General features: G+C 40.1%; 1 protein-coding gene across 2 annotated transcripts in view; it reads right to left on the minus strand.

Annotated features, from left to right (window-relative positions):
• Positions 1-22,046, minus strand: part of LOC145355308 (aryl hydrocarbon receptor-like) — a 181,345-nt gene that overhangs the window by 16,489 nt on the left and 142,810 nt on the right. For both annotated transcript variants that reach the window (XM_080207266.1, XM_080207257.1), the window contains exons 6-8: positions 9,873-10,003; positions 5,088-5,290; positions 1,980-2,089 (exon numbers count right to left, since the gene is read on the minus strand). In XM_080207266.1, coding sequence (XP_080063392.1) covers positions 1,980-2,089; positions 5,088-5,290; positions 9,873-10,003 — 444 coding nt within the window. The remainder of the gene's footprint in view (positions 1-1,979; positions 2,090-5,087; positions 5,291-9,872; positions 10,004-22,046) is intronic.

Below are 22,046 nucleotides of genomic sequence, written 5' to 3' on the forward strand. Positions count from 1 at the left end.
GGGTGTTTTTCAATTTTCTTGTTTACTGTGCACGCACAGTTGAAAGCTCCGATCGGAGCTGCAGTGTTTCGGACACGATAAACCCTGCCCATAGGCTTCTGCATTGTGATTCAGAATCACTGCTTTTTTTCAGGCAGAGTGCACATGGGAGCGCCTGACAAAATGTTACAAGTCAGATCTGGATCGCTCAAAGATTTAGCACTTAGAATCAAAATGGTAATATTGGGCCTACCATTCAATACAAAGTGAAAAAGCAGAACAAATTTTTCCATCCAGTAAGTTAACAATATGACTTCCTATAATAACAGACAATAAAGGATCACAGAGTGACTCTGTGTTCCTTTATTGTCCGTCACATTGAGTTACTTAAAAACTACTGCATATTTAAATATGATAGCTAAAGCTATAGTTCACCTCAAATAAGAGGAATATGTTTACTTCCACAGTCAATTTAAATTAATTGAAACTTGTAAAGAAAATCATTCACTTCATCTGCAGCCATTTTAGAAAAGTATTTCACATTTTAGATGGCAATGACCTCGGCTGGTGCTACTTAAATGGTACTAAATAGGCTCCCATCCATTGGCTCTGTCTACACTTCCCGCTGCCTCTGAAAAGCGGCCAGCATAATTAAGGACCCCATGCACCCCGGACATTCTCTCTGCCATCTTCTTCCGCCGAGAAAAAGATATAAAAGTCTAATTTCACATACCAACCGACTCAAGAACAGCTTCTTCTCTGCTGCCATCGGACTTTTGAATGGAACTACCTCGCACTAAATTGATCATTCTCTACACCCTAGCCATGAGTGTAACGCTACATTCTGCACTCTCTCCTTTCCTTTTCTACAAATGGTATGCTTTTTTAGTACAACATGCAAGAAACAATACTTTTCACTGTATACTAATACACGTGACAATAATAAATCAAATAAAACAAGTATAGGGCATTCTAAATTATTACTAGCCACTGGCAAATCTGTTTCTCAGATGGTGAATATCTGGCACAAACAGGATGTACAAAAGACAGCTGAAAAGTAGTGAAATTATCACATTATCATTAAGATGGTTAATTTGCATAATCTAATATTAATTTCAACATTGGCCAAATAAAGCATTTTCTACACATTGATTATTGCTCTCTTAATATGCCTTGCTCAGGTTTGACTCTTTTCAAGTACCTAATGTGATTTTGTACTTGGTGGAATCTATTAACCCCTAAATTGAAAAATGTTCATAAAAGAACGAATTTCTGAACTTCTGGAGCCTGAGTGCTTTTAAAATTCTGCAGTGTTGGATATTGTGACAAAGCCTCATCTTACAATAGTGATTGAGAAAATAATCTCCATAGTTCAATATTTCTTACAGGGGAACATAATATGGAGGCAAGGGGAAATAGTTGCAGCATTGTCACAGGTAGCAGTAACCAACCACAATTCCATATTGAGTGTATAACTGATATTTTGGCAGAGTTGACAGGAATAAAATTTACCAAATGTCACCTATGAGCAGTAAAAGCTTACTATGTAAAGATTATCAAACTCCAGTTTGTGTTGAATGGACAAAGTGATGCTCCTCTCCAGATGAAATTCCAACAGGACCAGGCAAAATTCTAACAGGACTAAACAAGCTAGATGCAAGAAAGATGTTCCTAATTGTATTGGGAGGAGGTCTGGAACAAGGAGTCAGAACCTAAGGACAATGGGGAAAAAAATTTTAAGACTGAGATGAGAAATTTCTTCACTGAGAGAATGGTGGGCCCGTGAAATTTGTTACCACAGAAAGCAGTTAAAGCCAAAAACATTGTAGGCTTTCAAGGGGAAGTTAGATACAGCTTTGGGAGCGAATATAGGTGGAAAGTAGGATCAGGTTGTTGAGTTGGATGATCATAATCAACAGTGGAGCAGGCTCAGAGGGCCTATTTTCTGTTTCTATGAAAACAAAAAAGTGCATTGGCGTGAAATTGAAAGCTGTACTTACTTCGGACATGATTTTCTGCACAATACATCATGTCAGCTGCATGAATAAATTGATAGCCACTTCCTCGCATACATAATTCAGCCTCAGTGTAACCTAGGACTATCTTCCCTCTGCAGGAAAACAAAGCAGTGATTTTTCTATGCACATGTATTAGCCAGGTTTGCAAGTACATAATCCTATAAACATTTTAATTGAAGTAATATTAAATATAAAAGAATTTTTCCTTCAGAATCAGAAACAGATAAGCTTGTCATTCAAATAGATCATAACTTTGTAAAATGCCAACAGGTGTTATATAATATGATACTTAGATTACAGATATTCCACCATATATTTTTTTAAATGAGTTTCTCTTCTAAAACCTGTGTCCACTTGCAAATCTTCAGATTAATGAACTGTAATTTATTATGTCCCTAATGCAATTGTAAGCTGTTATAAATAGTCTGCAAATTAACTATTTGTTGTTTATTTTAGCAAGAAGGCAGTTGCTAGCTCTAAGTACAGGAAAATGGCAACAAAAGCAATTTTTATTGCTCTTTTAATATAGAAAAGTTCCCCAAGGCACCTTAGAGGGAAACATAATAGATGCTGAGTACAGTAGAAAATTAGAATTAGTTAAATAAAACTTATTGAACAAGCTTTTCAGAGAAGTGAAAAGATTTAAATGGGATAGATGTTTCAATAGCATAAGCTCAAAATGACTGTAGCTTGCAGCACTAATAATGTGAAGGAGTAAAGAATGCCACAAGGGTGGGGGCGGGGGAAGAGAGAGAGCAAGAAGAAGATGATGATATAAGGGGCATATAAGGCTGCTTCAGGAAATGCCAAGAGGAGATTTGAAATTGAGAATGAAGAGTTTAACTTCAACATGCTGGGAGAAAAGTAACCAATACAGGTAAACAAGAATGCATTGCAAGATAGGACAACAGTGGCTATAGTGGATAGGGAGGGGATAGAGGGTCAACACCAAAGGCAAAGGTTTATTGCAGGTTCCACAAAAATGAAGGTTTTAATTTTTCTGATGCTTAGTTATGAAATTTAATGTAATTTGAGATCTAATGCCAGGCAGCCAACTTGAAAGCACAGGGATGATACAGCAGTCAAAGCAGTGAGTACTGTAAGGTTGTCAACATACATTAGGAAGTTGACTCCATGCCCATGGAGGTTATCATAAGGATAAGCATTTCACAGGAACACATAGAAAAGGATGGAACAGGTAGACATGAAACCAGTAACAGAGCCATGGGAGCTTAAAGAAGGGCCAACGAGTTAACTGAATCAAAGGCAGTGCAGCAGTTTGGGAGAGACATACAAACATGGCTAGAGACACACAGCACTAGTAACTTTGACCAGCATATTCTCAGCGCTGAGGGGAGGCTGGAAGTTTGATTGGAAAGTCCTGAACAGATGGAAATTAGTGCTGACACCTCCAAAGGCTACAAAGAGCAAGAAGGAAGGTGAGTTTAAAAAACAGGACACAGATTTGATGAAATGGCCAATTTGGATTTTAAAAGTCTGAAGGGAGTGAGAGGAAGGGCAGAGAATTAAAAGTTCCATAGTTCTGAGATCCTGAAGTGAGAATAACTGTGAAATGCAAGATAATTCCATGGATTCAGAAAACAGAATAAAGGAAGGAATAACATATCCAGGAGAACAAGAGTGTGAGAAAGAAGAAAAATTAAACAGAAAAAGTGAGTGGCAAAAAGAGGGATGAAGGATATAGGATAAAAAGAAAGAATTTAAATCATATCAGTTTATTATTCCTCAAAAATGGTTCAAAAACATTTCACGTAATTAAATGTTTTAAAGTACAGTGATGTGGGGATAGGAAATACAACAGCTCTTTGGTGCACAGCAGGACTCTGTAAACAATGAAATGAATGATCGGTTATTCTGTCTTTGATGGCACTCCAGGAGTTTGAACATGCACATTAGTGGGTGAATTTAACTAACATGCACAATGTAACATCAGGAATTTAGCAAATCCTTTGCAAGTGTACTCATTTGTGCTACATTCAGTAGTTGCCTGCTCCAAAAGGCTCTCTGAGCAATCAAATACTGGCTGCTTTTAACTTGATATTTATCTATATATTCTCCTTTGGCCACTATTATTTATTTTGAAAAGTTATTTTAAACTACCACCTCCAATCCTTTTATTATTATGAAAGTAGATTCTATCTACTAAGCCCAGGCTATTCCTAAATGAATAACTGTCTCTAAACCTTTCTTCTTAACAAATAAATCAATATTAAAATGGCATCCATCTTTCTTTCTGAAACCTTTTTGGAACATTAAAATCAATTGTTATTTAAGGACCAAAACTGGACAAACAGGGTTGAATCTGTATTCTTATGAACAGAGGTGAATGTCTAGAATTATAGGTATGCAGTCAGTGACCTTACAGCTGTTACAGGCAGCAAATCACTTGTGATTTCTCAGCATTATTACCTGGCTGCATATTAGGAAATTGTGACTGCGCAGCCATGATTTTTTTTTGTTTCACATCTGGTCTATACTATTTTTGGTCCTTGTTGTGCCAACTGTGGCACAGTTGGTAGCACTGCTGTTGATTTTAATCATCAAAAGCTTGTGGGTTCAAATCCAACTTCATGGATTGAGCACAGAAATCTAGGCTGATATTCTACAGCGGTGCTGAGAACATTACTGTAAATGAGAATGAAGCAGGGATTTGCAGAACCCAAGAAATGTGCATTTAGTTTTGCACTTTCTCATAAAAGCCTGACTGTAAAGCAGCAAGGTGAATTACTTAATGATTCAATTTGTGTTACTTCTAGATGGACTAATAACTAATGGTAAGCTGGACCTCTATTGCAAACTAGCAATTTTTGGCTTTCCCTTTAACTACCTCACATTAAACAACCATTAAAGGTGCACAATGACTACACAAGGCATTTGTCGCTGTTAGTTACAGTGAACAAGTGTGAACTCGCCTAGTTCTGTAAGCACTTTACACATTGAATAATATCTGCCATTTATTTAATTTGCCCAAGAAGGTTTCTAAATTTCAATAATCACTAATAGCGTTTTCTAATATAGTTTTATATCAAATAAAACTTTCCTAATTTTTAAGTAAATAATATCACTCACTTAGCATCGCAGCCCATTGGTGTGAAGTCTAGTTTGTGCTTCGTTCTGAAAATGAAATTTTTGGTTCGGATCTCCAAGATGGACGGAGGTTGCAGTGGCGTTGCGATTGCAAACAAAGCCAACTGTGGAGGGATACATGAGCCATCTTTTCCCTTCATGTTCTGCTCATAAAGAAACTTGAGTCTGCCTTGGAAATTCATGGCCTTGAAAGAACACATGTAGAAATTGGTTATTACAATTTTAATATGTTTCAGGTAATTATGGCTATAACTGATGAAAGTGTATGAGAAACTGAAGAGCCCAAAGTACAGGACCAGAACATGTGTTAGTATTCAAGATGTAAAATGTTAGTGCGTAGGGCAAAACACTATAAATTATGAATTAGTAAAATTGTTTTAATATGTAATTTTAACTGGAAAATTAATTTCTTTAAATTATGCCATTACTTATGGTGGTGGGATCAGAGAACCCTCCAAAATTGGCAAGCACCTAAATGAATCTCAATTAGTGAAATATTTTATAGATTTCAAAGTATTCATATTTTTTAATCCTACAACAGCTGCAAACACTTTTAAACAGAAACATTTCAACACTGCACATGAGAAGATAGAACTACACAAAGATCTGCACATCTTGTTCCAATAAAATGCTAATCACAAGTTAATAGAATAAAATTATTTTTTTTAAAGTATGACACCAATGTTAATGCATCTATGAAAAGAGCTCCACCTGTGTACTTAAAGTACATGCAGTGATTCCCACACAGATAGTGCATTACAATAGTTGAATTATTATTCAAGTCATAATGTGGGTGAGATGCAGGAATTATATTTTTAAAGTTTATTGAAGGTGAATAATTTAAATATGTAGGGGTCTGTTTGGAGCCAGATCCTCCTGGCTCCTGCAATTAACTGACACTCGGGTGCAGCAGGAACCTGGCGTGAATCACTGCTGGTCTTCACAAATGGAGGCCAATTGTGATAGCCACACCAGGAGCTCAAAAGCCATTGAAGCCTCTGGTGGATAAGAGCATGACTGGGCAGTGCCCTATTACTGTCTCGATGCTGGACAAAATGGATTGTGGGTGGGGTGTGGTCAACCTCAGGCTGTGTGGTATGGGGGAGGAGCGGGGGGACTCGAACATTTAGAGATTGTGGGGTAAGATTGCCCCTTTGGGATCACGTGTTTGAGGTGTTCCCAATGTCTGCGAGAGGAGTCTTGCTGGCATCTTTAGGTCCCTAAAATAAAAGTGTGGTTGAATTGTGAACAATTGCTCCAAACCACACAGCAGGAATCTCACCAGTCTTTTCACTGGGGATAACCCTTTTTTGGAAGAATTGCGATCTTTGTTTTTTCTTCTTGCCTCAGTGCATTTCCTTTGGCCCTGGAAAATTTTTCTCTCTTCTATCTTCCACTCAATCACAGAGTTTCCTTTTAACCTTGTCCCATCCAGCCCTTGTTCAAAATCTATTACATTTTTAGCTTTTTCCCAGTTATTATTTCCCATCTGATCAAAGGTCATGACCTTTATGAATCTGAAATGATAGCTCTGTTTCTCTCCACAAATGTTGCCTGACCTGCTGAGTATTTCAGGTTACCAGCATCTGCATTATTCTGCTTTTCAAGTTATAAAACCCCACAATTTTATTCTGAGAACTGTTATTTTACTAACTAGCAATTTCTACAGAATTAGCCAATCTGCTCAAAACATTATCAGCTCTTATTTTCCTTCATACAGGTCACAAGGTACATAGATTTTTAAAAAAATGTTTATAACACGAACAATGCTTCTTTAAAAAAACACTAATCATAGAATCCCTACTGTGCAGAAGGAGGTTATTTGATCCATTGAGCCTGCACTGACAACAATTCCAACCAGGCCCTATCCACTTAACGCCACCTATTTACCCCACTAGTCCCCTTGACACTAAGGGGCAATTTACCATGGCCAATCCACCTGCACATCTTTGGAGTGTGGGAGGAAACCAGAGCATCCAGAGGAAACCCACGCAGACATGGGGATAACACAGACATGTGCACATGGACAATGACCCAAGGCCAGAATTGAACCCAGGTCCATGGCGCTGTGAGGCAGCAATGCTAACCACTGTGCCACCTTTCATTTGATGCTGGTAGTATCTGCTACAAGCTTTTCTCCACAGAGGATGTACTTCTGTCTGAGGTAGGAGTCAGGAATTTGACCTGTGCCATCACAGCTACACTGACAGAACAGATGTGCACCATTCTTTTCACCTGCTCGTGTAATTAGAATAATTATAGTATCCGAAGATAACGGTTATCTAAATTCTCCCCCAGTGTACCTGAACAGGCACCAGAGTGTGGTGACTAGGGGATTTTCACAGTAACTTCATTGCAGTGTTAATGTAAGCCTAATTGTGACACTAATAAATAAAGTTTAAACTTTGGATTTTAAGAAGGGACTTAAAATGAGGAGAAAGATAGCAAGGATACGGTATATACACATCAGTCTTCATAAAACAAGATTTCTGACAAATTGTGGTTATAATAGAAAATAGAACTCTATTAATACATACGGATGTTAATAACAAATGTTATACAGAAATCTAAATTTAAATATGCAGGTTTGAAGACAAGCATTCAATATCCTTCATGTCATACTTCAGCTTTGACTCACTGGTAGCACACTTTAGGTCACAGGTTCAAATCCCAGTCTGGAGATTTGAGCTCATTATCTAGGCTAACACTTAAGTGTGAAGTAGTGGTCACACTGTAATGTTGGAGCCATCATGTGTCAGATTTAAACTGAGGCCCACTCTGCAGGACATGAAAGATTCAAAGTAGAAAAAGAACGTTTTCTCGACGTCTCCCTCAACCAATATTTAAAACAGATTTTCTGCTCATTTTTTTTTGCTGTTCTGGGAGCTTTGAGTGCTGTGGAATGTCCTAAGGTGCGGAGGTGCTGGCATTGGACTGGGGTAAACACAATAAGAAGTCTCACAACACCAGGTTAAAAGTCCAACCAGTTTATTTGAAAGTAAACCCACAAGCTTTCGGGGTTTGCCCCTTCGTCAGGTGAGTGGAGAGTAGTGGATCCAGAACTCTCTACTCACCTGACAAAGGGGAAAACCCTGAAAGCTTGTGGGTTTACTATCAAATAAACTGGTTGGACTTTAACCTGGTGTTGTGAGACTTCTTAGAATGTCCTACAGTCAGAGAAGGTGGTATACCAATGTACATTATTATTCCTCTGATACATGAGAAGAAGTTAGGATCTCAGAGAACTAGATGGCTATATGGATCGACAATTGGCCAAAAAGTGGGTGGTAGTAAATAAAAACATGCTGCCTTGGGGAAAAAGTACTTCACAATGATTCCTGCCGTTCATTAAATTGTAACTGGGTCGTAAACGGGTAACAGATATAAAAGATTACCTTCAGAAGATTTGTACTAATTCGATATATAGTTTGATGTAGCAGTAGGATAATGCATGGATACAGATAGAATCAAATCTATTTCATTCAATAGTGTGCTTTTTAACAATAGACTGTGTGTTTTGGCAAAGCCCAACAGCACAGAGTTATTAGGTACTACCCTACGGGGGCATTGGCTAGGCCACTCAAATAACTAATTAAAACAAAATAATTAAAATTAAATGAGATGCATTTTGGAAAAGAAAAAGCTATGTCATGCCCATTGGTCAAAGTAGCCTCCCAATGGGCTGTAAATACATCAAGTCATTTGGTCCTAAAGCCCCAGAAGATGGCAGTCCCCAAATTACGTGATGCCTCACTGGAGCACCTGCATCAAAATGCAGTCAAGGCTCACTGTGATGTCCTCTATGCCCACTCAGTTTGCAGGAGATTCAGCAAGGTGACCAATTTGATTTGGAATGCAGCGGCAGTGGTGGTCAATGCCAGTACGGTACAGAAGAGGTCTAGTGCAAGAAGAAGATGAATGATCTTATCCATACCACTAGGATAAGTCAATCATCTCTTCACTCTCAACTCAGATACTCAAGTTGATCACACATTCACATCTATCTCACACATTGCCATCTCAAAGGACATCACCATTCCCTCTCCTGCACATTTCCAATCTCCACCTGTACTCATCTCCTCTGGAGCTTGCGCCCTCATCTTGTCCATGGCTCCCCTCACCACCTACACATGCCAGCCATCCTTACCATAATATCTTGCTCACACTCTCTCCATGTGTCCGTGATCTTACCTGCTGTTCACGCCACGCTCCCACTGCAGCGAGGTCGGAGAATTTGGCAGCCAGCCAAGTCTCCGCTCACTGCGGCGGGATCGGAAAATCCCGCCAGTGTGAACGGTGATAAGATTCCAGCCACAATGTCTATTATCACTTTGTCAGAAAACTATGGGCCATTATACCTTTCAAAAGATTTGATATTCTTTTAAAATCTTCATTCAGAAATTAATAAACAAAAGGTTGAAGTCATCTTTTCTCATTAATTTGGCAAGGGAGTCCTCTGTAATGCAATATTCAATCACTGGAATTCAAAATGCTTTACATTGTGAACTTGCATTAATCCTTTCATATGATCAACTGACAAGAGCCATGCTTACTTGGAACATGGCTGTCCAGGAATTATCTGAGTACTTAATAACATCGTAGCACAACATAACCTAAAGCAAGTGATTTGTAACTTAGAGGATTGGGATTATATCAGACACAGGATTAAGTGTCAATGGTTTAAACATGTTTCATTATTAAACAGTTTCATGTGAACATTGAACAGTGAGGAGTGAGGAAAATGTAAAAGGTCAAAAATAACTTTACCAGAAATCCAGAGGAATTATCGAGGAGACATCTTAACCTGCATACAAAGTTCCTTTCCAAAAATGGTGAATTTTCTGGAGGAAGCTGCTCAGGACTGTAATGGGTGATTGGTAATGTAAGGCCAGCTTCAGCTAAATGGAAAAAAACATCAAAGAGATTTAGAATATGAAGGCTAAAGAAAAACAATTCTGGGCAGAATTTTACACTCCCTCCGAAGTGGGTTCTGAGGTGGAAGTAAAACGGAATGGACGGATTTCCCCCTGGGAATTCACCCATCCAAACACGGATGCAATTTCACACTTGAGTAGGCAGGCAGGACCTAGGGCAGGAAATCTGCCCATTCAGACCCTTAAATGGCCATTTAATGGATGTGGGACTTCCGGAATCCATTCAGCCACTGGCCTACCCCCGACGCCACAATGTTTCCTGCCCACCATCCCAGGCATCTCCTACCATCTCGCCCCAGGGCTTAGCTTTTCAAAGCTCCCAGGATTTAGACCCAGATGGAACACTGCAGTATCGGTACTGCTTCTGGCCACTGCAGTGCTGTGACTAGCCTGGCTGAAGAGCTGTTGGCCCATCTGATTAGCTGATAGCTCTCATGATAGGGACTACACTCCAGAGAAAGGAGGAAATCCTGCCAATTGCCAGGCAAATCTTAAATGAGTGCTAAATGGCTGTGGGAGTGAGAGCGCTGGCGGCTACACGTTAGGCACTGACTCCTGGGTGGCGACCACTGATCGGCATGCTTGGCATCAGGGATCCAGATTCAATTCCGGCTTCAGGTCACTGTCTGTGGGGAGTTTGCACATTCTCCCCATGTCTGCATGGGTTTCCTCCAGGTACTCAGGTTTCCTCCCACAGTCCAAAGATGTGGGGATTAGGTGGATTAGCCGTGCTGAATTGCCCCTTAGTGTTAGGAGGATTATAAAGGTAAACATATGGGGTTTCAGGAATAGGGTCTGGGTGGGATTGTTGTCGGTGCAGACTCAATGGCCGAATGACTTCCTTCTGTAGTGTAGGGATTCAATGATCACTTGTCATCCTTATAATCTTACCCATTGTGTATTTCACATGGGTTAGAAGTATTCTAAGGAATGTTTTTCACATGTAAATAATATCAGTGCATAATATTGCCCCGTGTTATATTATCATATCCAAATTCCCAGAGATAATATGGCAATCCAACAAGTGCAGACATCATCCATCAGCACTAAAGGACAAAGAAGTAACACCATAAAAAACTTTCTCTCTCCACAGCATGAAAAAACAGGACATGCGGGAATGGCAAGTGGGATGCAGATAATGAGAGCAATAATTATATTCCTAACTTGATCATCTCCAAGTAATTGTAATTCTTATTATTCTACTATCTTAGTTCCGCCCTTCACAGAGTAGCTAATGAATTGATTGAAGATTATGGGCATTACTTTCAAGAAAGCAGAGATTAATGGTTAAAAATAGAATTTCTCTGCAAATAAGTTAAGAGCATGGAACAGAATTAATGCCAGATGTTGAGCTTAATGACAACAGAGCAAAAAAATGCACCAATAGTACTCTGACATAACATGAAGTTATTGCACAGAAAGTTTTCAGAAAACTGGAAATTAAATTTATTACTTGCCACTGTTTGAAGAACCAAATACAAACTGAGTCAAAATAAAGCATGCTAAACAGTGCCATGTCATTTTTGGTGTTTACTTGAACAGCTAGGTAGTGCTTAAGTTTAAAATCCCATCTGAAAATCAGCTCCTCTGACAATTCAGTACTGAACTGAAGTGTTAGGTTAAATTATGTCCCTAAGTCTTTAGGAGCAAAAGTACTAACAACTGAGCCATGACAGTTGGGGAATTAAACACGATACGACTATGTGCAATTTAATAAAAGCACAATGACAAAATACCACAAAAAGTATTTAATTGTAATGTTGTAACGATGATGTGACTTATGAATTATATCAATCAGTAATTTCACTGGCAGGCCAAATATATCCTGAACTGTTTAAAAAGGATTTTTTAAAATCAAGAAAAGATGCTGGCTTAAGATGGCTATGACAAGTCACCTGACCTCTGGTATTGCAAGTTGACCAGCTTTTGGAAAGTTCATTGTGAATCACAATTTGGACATGCTCAGACACCCTCATGGAATTTCACACCTGAGGGTATCAAGAACCTCTTCAAAAGCATTTACTGAAAACGTCCCAGACCTAACATTTACATTTCTATAAAAAGTCTGCCGGAACAATAGTTACATGAAACATATTTTCCTTTCTCATCAAGATGGGTGATGATTCATTCAGGGGTTAATGGCTGGGACACTATAGAACCTAATCATCACTGTACATGAAAGAAAAGCAATTGTCTGTTCAGACATTAGATAAACAAATCCCTTCTGAAATCATTATGGATGGGGGGGGGGGGGGAGGGGGGGGGAGGGAGAGAGAGAGAGGGAGAGAGGGTGAGAGAGATAGGTCATGTGACTCAAGAAATCATTTTGAAATCTCTTTACCACAGCATACAAGCTGCGGAAGACAGAAGTGGTTAAGAGTTTGGAAAAACTGCCAAAGACACAGTAACTAGTTTACTTCTTTGAGTCAAAGCCCTCTCTCTTTTTGAATAAGCAAGTTGCCCAGTTCAAGAAGTCTACCCAACCAGAAATCTGCCACCAAACTGAGATCTCATAAGTGTAACATCTTCTACATTTGATTGCACCCAAGAAACCAGATAACCTAAATCAACCGTAACATTCAAACTCTACGCCTCAAGGACAATCAAAGGACACTTAACTGTACATTCTTATACCTTTAAGATGGATTCTAACTCCCCTTATTTCTGGTGTGTGCGTGTGTGCTTGATGTGACATTTTATCATTTTTATTAGACTTAGTGGTTAATAAATTTGCTCTTTGACTCAAAACCTTGTTTGATTGGCATCTTATTGCCAACAGCTTAAATAGTTAAATACATTCTGATTTAGAAAATGTACATCTTCTTAAAAAACTTAAGCCTGACTAACTGACAAGGTTAAATAGAGGGGAGCCAGTTCATCCTTCCTCACCCAGTCATAACAACATTATATTTCTTCATGAAAATTGATAAACAGCAAAGCCTTAAGAGTGTATAAAATCATACTGCGTAGAAATAGGAATTACAGATTTATACACCAAACCTAAAGTTCTCTCAATATATGATAAACCCATATATTCTAAGCATGGTTGCAAAGCAATTACATAATGTATGGTAGTTACTCTGATGTTTCTTTCTATGACATTGTACAAAGGGCCTAATGTTGAGGGAACATTGATGTTAAAAAAAAGACAGATAATTAACATAATGGAGAAAGAGGAAACCTTAATTTCTTGGCCTCATGAACATAATAAAGAATGCCCTGAAAAAAAAATCAGGATATCCTTGGTAAACATTTGTGAACTGACCCAAGCCTTGAATTCAAATGAGGCTGTGTAGAAGAGAATGCAGCATTGAGGTTACAGAGCAGAGGATTTCTCTTCCCTCTAATTTCATAAAAAATAAAAAATATATTCAGTTTTACAAATTATTTTGAAGTGCCCAACTTTGCTCATCAAAACAGATGCAAGCAAAAGCTAAAATTTTGAAGATGCTGGAAATTAAAAAAAAACAGAAATTGTTGAAAGGACACAGTAAGTGAATCAGCCTTTGTGGAAAGAACAGACATCATATTGTTTTGGGTACAAATTCTACTTTGCATTAGAGGAGGCAAACAGAGGCTACATTTAATACAGTTTGAAAAGAGATGGGAGAATATATCAAATGCTTAAAAAAGAAATCATGAGTAGAATGATGCAACAGATCCTGCTCTATTTGTCTATGGATATATTACATATACAGACTAAAAGGAATCAGATAGCTCTACATATTCTATACATGTCTACTGTTTTGTGTCTCTCATCCTCCCCATCCCTTTTGAGCTGTATCATTAAAAAGGGCTGGGGAGAGGGTCAATCTTTCATTTCTCATACTGCCAAACTTAATAAATGCTTCCAATGTTTTCAGTTTTCTTGTTGCTAAGTAAAAACTGCTGTACTGACTGCATATTTGACTGTCACTGGCATTTCTGCTGCTCAAGGCATGTACAGCTATACTAAAGTGCTTGCACTTTTTCCACATGGTAAATTGATCTATCTTTAGGTACAGGACAGTACTTAATTTTTTGTTTCAAATGCCATCCCCAGTGTAAAATGACATTCTGACAAAAAGGCTGGGTCCACAGCTATTAGAGAAACAGAAGGTGAGCTCTTCAGATTAACGTACTTTCTTGAAACAGTTTACTTTTGTAAAAATGGGGCTCATCATTAATACACTAACATCTGAATCTTATTTGTGCCAGCACACATAACTGGCTGTGTTCAGCGTACTGTGAAGTGGTTGTGCTCAAGTAATCTACTTGGCTCAACTACTGGATCAGCTTACAGTTTCTAAAGTAGTGATGCATGATTTGAAGCTTACGATCTGTGCTTAATTTAGCCAGCAGCTGTTATGAAAAGACACATTTATACAAGCAAGTTTACTCTGGAGTGTGGACAAAATTCAAAGGGATTCCAAAATAAAAGTCTACAAACTTGAGCCCAAAATAATATTAAGTGACCTCTCTGAAAATAAATTAAACTGTCATTGAAAATCAGAAGACGGTGCATTAAATATTTTATTTTAAAGCTAATATTTCAGTTTATGTAGCTCAGCTTACCTTGAATGACTCTAAAGCCATTTAGACTTTTCATCCTTTTGTAGGTGCCAAACAGAAGGCATCATAGCAGTGTACCACAATTACCTTTATACAAGTTATCAACTTATAAATATTAACTGTTCGCGATTCTCCTTTATGGAGCCCTTACTGACTGCTAATTACTGACAGCAACAATGATTGGGTGTGAATTCCAACACTGGCAAGGTGAAAAATGGTCAAAAGAAAGGAAACTTGGTGGAATGTATAAGCAGTACCCACTTTAACACTATCCATTTGTGCTCTGAAAAAGAAATTCTTTTGGTCAAAACAGTTCCTCCTTCCAACAGTAACCTGCAACTTTTCAGACTTAAAATTTTGATGAGGATTGGGAAGAGGATTACAAGATATATTTATCATTATGTAGGCAGAATGGTTTCATAACTTAGGAAGCATGGCCCTAATTAAGGCCAGCTGATCTTCATTTTGTAGCCAACGCTATCCTTAGTGCCAAAGAATGTCAAAGTATTGACAGTCTACCCGCTTACAAAACTGCTGCAAGACTCGGGGAAAGGTTGTTTTGTAGCCAGGGCAGGGCAGGACAGGACAGCAGCTCTTAAAGGCTATTGATAAGTAGAATATTGCTAACAGTGTAGGGTCACTTGCTGGTATTTTTGTAACAGAATATTAGAGCATCAGCATAGGATGTTTGGCCACTGCGCCTGCATCAATATTTTTCGCCAAGAGTGACCTCCGTGAATGGTACGGTCCTGCTTGCTCCTCCCCATACACTTTAAATGTTTTCTTCTTCAAGAAACTTATTATTTTGAACAAAATCATAGGGGCATAAAAATGCTACCCTAATAGTTACCTGTGTTTTAAAGCAAGTTTTAAATTATAAAGCTTATTTCTTAGTGTCACGAGTAGGCTTCCATTAACACTGCAATGAAGTTACTGTGAAAATCTCTTAGCCGCCACACTCTAGTGCCTGCTCGGGTACACCAAGGGAAAATTCAGCACAGCCAATGCACCTAACCAGCACGTCTTTCAGACTTGTGGAAGGAAATCAGAACACCCAGAGGAAAGCCATGCAGACAAGGGGAGAATGTGCAGACTCCACACAGATAGTGACCCAAGCTGGGAATCAAATCCAGGTCCCTGGCGCTGAGAGGCAGCAGTGCTAACCACCATGCTGTCTGCATTTGAGTATTTGAGGGTAGAGTGATGAAGTTAACAGTCACTTTCAGACAGCACCTGTAATATGTGATATCTTGGAAACTCCCATGAAATCTCTTCTGACTTATTTTATTTCACATTCTGACTCTTCGCCTTGTGTTCAGTTTACATGCGATGTGCCTGCTGGCTATATTCAAGGACACTGACCACAAATGCAGTTAGCAAGTGAAAACTGACAAAGAATTTGCTTCAGAAGTTAGCTTCAAAGTATCACTACATTAAAGGTCTTATTTCTTAGAATGCATATAGGAAAAGGGTCACGAATAATGTCAAGCAAAAGTGGGCTTTACCACGAAATCTGGAGTAAGAAAAATTCTGATGGAAAGCAAACTGAATTTAACTGGGTATTTGTAGGTACATTGGAGGCTGAAGCAATTACTAACAACAAAGCATTAGCAATGCAAATGTCAACTGTAACTAACAGCTTATGTTGTTGTTATACAATGTCAATTTGGATAAATAGTCATTTTAGAAAATGAGCAGTTGGTTGAAGTGTACACCATGCAGGGATATTGGTTGAAGTTAATGGATTAAGGGAGGAACCTGGTTGGTAATTGATAATTCCTTTAAGGTACAAAGGCATTGTGAAATGGCCATGAGCAAAGCAGAAATAGAAAAACTAAATAAGCTTTCAAGGAGCAAAGACCATCAAAAATAGGACTGAGGTTTTAAGAATGAAGTGATTGGATAGATACTGGTTGGATATGTTACTTGAGCAGGATAGGAATTGTAGAACTCGAGATATGAATATAAACACTGAGGCAAAGAAAAAGATTAGCTTTGTTGGAGTATTTATTTTCACAGTCACAATCCTCTGGGAAAAAAAATGACCAAAACATGTAGTGATTCTGGAGTGCGTTTGGGTTGGCTAGTTTTTGTTTAAGTGAATCTGAAGAGGGCATCTCCAAGTACAGTAGGTAGATTACTAGTTAGTTGTGATTACAAGCATTTATAGGCCATTGCTATCTCTTGAAGCCTTGGCTAATATTTCTGAGTATTTATGCCGATCTACTACAGGTTTGTCATGTCTATCTTGGGAAAATGCATCATGAGGGGATTGGCCAGCACTGTATCTTGCACTATGTTAAGTTGGGATGCAATTGATCAGCCTGCTTTACCACCACCTCTCTTTCTTCTAGGTCCCCACTTCAAACTCTGTTCCTTTCTCTGGTAATGGTTTACTACTAAACCTTGGTGCCAACTTTGAGCTTCCAACCACATATCCAAGCCATTGCCAACACTGCCTATTTTTACTTCTGTAACTTTGCTCTTGCCTCAGTCATCTGCACCCAAAATCCTCATCCATGCCTTTCTTACCGCTAGACTTGACTATTTCAATATACTTTTGGCTAGCCTCCAACATTCTAATAATTTAAACTCAATTTCATGCAAAACTTTGCAGCCCCTACCTTTATTTGCACCATGTCCACTTCACTTATTACCAATGTACACTGACCTGCATTGGCTCCCAGTCAAGCAACATCTCAATGTTAAAACTCGCATCCTTCATTTCAAATCTTTCCATTGCCTCACCTCTTCCCAATCTCTTTAATGTCTTTAGCTTCACAAACCTCTAAATTCTCTGTTATCATCTAACTCTGCTCTCTTGTGCGTCTCTGATTTTTAATTGCTCCAATACTGGCGGCCATTTTTTAACTGCTTGGGCCCTCGGCTCTGGAATTCCCTTCCTAAATCTCTGTGCCTCCCTAATTTATCCCTCTTCCTTTAAGATGCTTCTTAAAACTTATCTCTTTGACCAAGCTTTTAGCCAATTTGCCCTAATTTTGCCTTTTAGTTTGTTTCATCATGTTTCTGCAAAGTGCCTATTGTTGTACTTGTGTATAAACAATAACTATATACAAGAGATTATTAAAAAAATGACAACAAAATAAATTAGCTCACTAGTTACAGGAATATAAATGAAGGAATTTTGTTTTATTAATCTGGAATATGCAATCAGCAGCTAAGCATCCATAGAATCATATAATCTTCAGTACAGGAGGCCATTGGCCCATCGAGCACGAACTGACAACAGTCTCACCCAGGATCCATCCCCGTAACTCTATATATTTACCGTCCCAATCCCCCTGACACTAAGGGGCAATCAACCTAACCGACAAATTTTTTGCCCCGTGGGAGGAAACCCATGCAGACACGGGGGGAAATGTGCAAACTCCACATAGACAGTCACCTGAGGCTGGAACTGAACCAAGCTCCTTGACGCTGTGAGGCAGCAGTGCTAGCCACTCTGCCACCGTGCCACCCCCATGTTCACTACAGACCTAGAAAAAAGTGGTATTGAAAGATCTAGCAGATCTGTGGCAGGAAATTTACATCTCACTACATCAGCTTGAATCTGACACAATTCAAAGGGATCTCCACAGATGACACCAAATCGCAAGCATCCAGTCACGCTCAAGCATTCTCACAAGACAGCAAACAAGGAAGTAAACTGCACCTATTATATATTTTAATATCATTTTTACAGAGAATAGGATTAAGACAGTAGCTGAACAAGCATAAAGAAACTTGAAAGAAAATGGATTTAGTTTAAAAATATGGATGTTTATCACAATGTCACAAAGGTGACATGCCACAAATTATTAGGCTTGTACGGCCAGAGAGATTTTACAGCAGTAAAGATGAACTTAGAATGCTGTTAAAAATATAGTTGGACTTCATTCATCAAAATGCAACTGTTGCAACGGTTTTTACCATGAGGCTAATATGATTCAGATTGGCGGTTGGTGACTAGTGGAGTGCTTCAAGGGTTGGTGCTGGGGCCTCAGCTATTTACCATTTATATAGATGATCTGGAGGAGGGAACCGAGTGTATGGTGTCGAAATTTGCTGATGACACCAAGATTGGTGGAACGGCAAATTCCGCGGAGGGTGTGGAGAGTCTGCAGAAGGATCTAGATAGGCTGGGCGAATGGGCCAGGAACTGGCAAATGGCATTTAATGTTGGCAAGTGCGAGATGGTCCACTTTGGTAGGAATAATGGTAGGAAGGACTATTACTTACGTGGTGAAAAACTGCAGCAGGCGACGGTGCAGAGGGACCTCGGGGTCCTTGTGCATGAGTCGCAAAAACCCAGCCTGCAGGTGCAGCAGGTGGTCAGGAAGGCAAATGGGATGCTGGCCTTCATAGTGAGGGGGATTGAATATAAAAGTAGGGAGGTCTTGCTGCAGCTGTATAGGGCATTGGTGAGGCCGCAGCTGGAGTACTGTGTGCAGTTTTGGTCGCCACACTTATGCAAGGATATTTTGGCCTTGGAGGGAGTGCAGAGGAGGTTTACTAGGCTGATACCAGAGTTGAGGGGGTTGAGCTATGAGGAGAGGCTGAATAAACTAGGCTTGTACTCGTTAGAGTTTAGAAGAATGAGGGGAGATCTCATTGAGACGTATAAGATGATGAATGGGATGGATAGGATAGAGGTGGAGAGACTCTTCCTGCTCAGAAAGGACAGTAGGACTAGGGGGCACAGCCTCAAGATAAAGGGGGGGGGGGGTGCGGTTTAGAACGGAGTTGAGGAGGAACTTCTTCACTCAAAATTCTCTGCCCGTTGAAGTGGTGGAGGCTGCCTCGCTAAATATTTTTAAGACGCGGGTTGATGGGTTTTTGATAAGCGAGGGGATTAAGGGTTATGGGGAGAGGGCGGGAATGTGGAACTGAGCCACGACAGATCAGCCATGATCTTATTGAATGGCGGGGCAGGCTCGAAGGGCTACTCCTGCTCCTATTTCTTATGTTCTTATGATTAAAGGACAAGTTCCCATCAGTTCAGTTCTTCAGACTGATAGACTGCAATCAATCAAAACCTCAGCAGCATACCCCATGGAAAAGTACTGACAGCAACTTTTGGATTTCTATAATTAACTGTGTGTGCTCTAGATGTTGAAAATTAAATAAGAGGCAAATTGAGTTTCACGATTGTGTTGGCGGCACAGTAACACAGTGGTTAGCACTGCTGCTTCACAGCTCCAGGGACCTGGGTTCGATTCTCGGCTTGGGTCTCTGTCTGTGTGGAGTTTGCACATTCTCCTCATGCCTGTGTGGGTTTCCTCTGAGTGCTCGGGTGTCCCCCCACAGTCCAAAGATGCATGGGTTAGGTTGATCGGCCACACTAAAATTGACCCTTAGGTGTCCTGAGATGCATAGGTTAGAGGGATTAGTGGGTAAAATATGTAGGGATATGAGGGTAGGATTACAGTCGGTGCAGACTCAATGGGCTAAATGGCCTCTTACTGCACTGTAGGGTTTCTATGATTACTACAGCAAAATCTGTACCATTATCTTGATTAATCATGAAGAATTTTACAGAACCTTCAGTCAGGAGCATAGTTTGGATACCACCCACAATAGAGCAAATTAAATACCATCACTGGAGAGAAATCACTTGTTGGACAAAAAGGTCAAATCCAACTTTAAATCATGAAAACACCCTGCAGTAGAACAATTAACCCTGCCAACAACTGTGACTTTTAGTTACCTTAGCTTTCCATCCTTTTCAACAGTAGCTTAACAATAAACTGGGATCTTTTTGTGAGATGTTTCAAGTGTTAAGTTGCAAGAGTTAAATTTCAATTAAGTGGAAGTGAAAAACTGGCAGCATCGTGTAAGCTGCCAACAGTAGAAGATAAGCTGCTAGTTAGCTGGATTAGAAGGATTGATGCACAATTACTGCCCCTTGAGTACAACTGCACATTGACATCAATCAAAAAGAAAACCTTGCATGCTGTGTAATGGGTGGCAGTCCAATATTGCCAGATTCCTCGGCTCCCAGCCCAAGTAGAAACACGAGGGACTGAGAAAATTGGGTAGGAGTACCTGCATCTGATTCTCTGTGGTGGAATAACTGTCATGAATTTAATGGGGTGACGGGAAGGGCCTGGCACAAGAATCTCGTCTACTGACAGCAGGATATCAAGTAGGCTCATTAATGAGCCATTTAAAGCCGATTATTACTGAATCCACCAGCATTTACTAGTTGCTCAGGATTCTAACAGGATTTGCAGGGTCTCCTGTGCCTCCCAAGGCCACCCAGAAAATCCTGTTGGGTTTGCTAGTGGCCCATGAGTGTCCCTCATAGACAGATACTTAATGTCAGATCGCACAATCGAGCGTGGTGTGTGTGTTGTATGGGAGATATGCGTCTGTGTGTGTGTGTGTTGTATGGGAGATATGCGTCTGTGTGTGTGTGTGTGTTGTATGGGAGATATGCGTCTGTGTGTGTGTGTGTTGTATGGGAGATATGCGTCTGTGTGTGTGTGTGTTGTATGGGAGATATGCGTCTGTGTGTGTGTGTTGTATGGGAGATATGCGTCTGTGTGTGTGTGTTGTATGGGAGATATGCGTCTGTGTGTGTGTGTTGTATGGGAGATATGCGTCTGTGTGTGTGTGTGTGTGTGTGGGACATGCGTCTGTGTGTGTGTGTGTGTGTGGGACATGCGTCTGTGTGTGTGTGTGTGTGGGACATGCGTCTGTGTGTGTGTGTGTGTGTGGGACATGCGTCTGTGTGTGTGTGTGTGTGTGGGACATGCGTCTGTGTGTGTGTGTGTGTGTGGGACATGCGTCTGTGTGTGTGTGTGTGTGTGGGACATGCGTCTGTGTGTGTGTGTGTGTGTGTCATGCGTCTGTGTGTGTGTGTGTGTGGGATATGCGTCTGTGTGTGTGTGTGGGATATGCGTCTGTGTGTGTGTGTGGGATATGCGTCTGTGTGTGTGTGTGGGATATGCGTCTGTGTGTGTGTGTGGGATATGCGTCTGTGTGTGTGTGGGATATGCGTCTGTGTGTGTGTGTGGGATATGCGTCTGTGTGTGTGTGTGGGATATGCGTCTGTGTGTGTGTGTGTGTGTGTGGGACATGCGTCTGTGTGTGTGTGTGTGTGTGGGACATGCGTCTGTGTGTGTGTGTGTGTGTGTCATGCGTCTGTGTGTGTGTGTGTGTGGGATATGCGTCTGTGTGTGTGTGTGGGATATGCGTCTGTGTGTGTGTGTGGGATATGCGTCTGTGTGTGTGTGTGGGATATGCGTCTGTGTGTGTGTGTGGGATATGCGTCTGTGTGTGTGTGGGATATGCGTCTGTGTGTGTGTGTGGGATATGCGTCTGTGTGTGTGTGTGGGATATGCGTCTGTGTGTGTGTGTGTGGGATATGCGTCTGTGTGTGTGTGTGGGATATGCGTCTGTGTGTGTGTGTGTGGGATATGCTTCTGTGTGTGTGTGGGATATGCGTCTGTGT

This window comes from Carcharhinus amblyrhynchos, chromosome 2 (genome assembly GCF_965287045.1).
Source record: "Carcharhinus amblyrhynchos chromosome 2, sCarAmb.v2.hapA, whole genome shotgun sequence".
Lineage (NCBI taxonomy): Eukaryota > Metazoa > Chordata > Chondrichthyes > Carcharhiniformes > Carcharhinidae > Carcharhinus > Carcharhinus amblyrhynchos.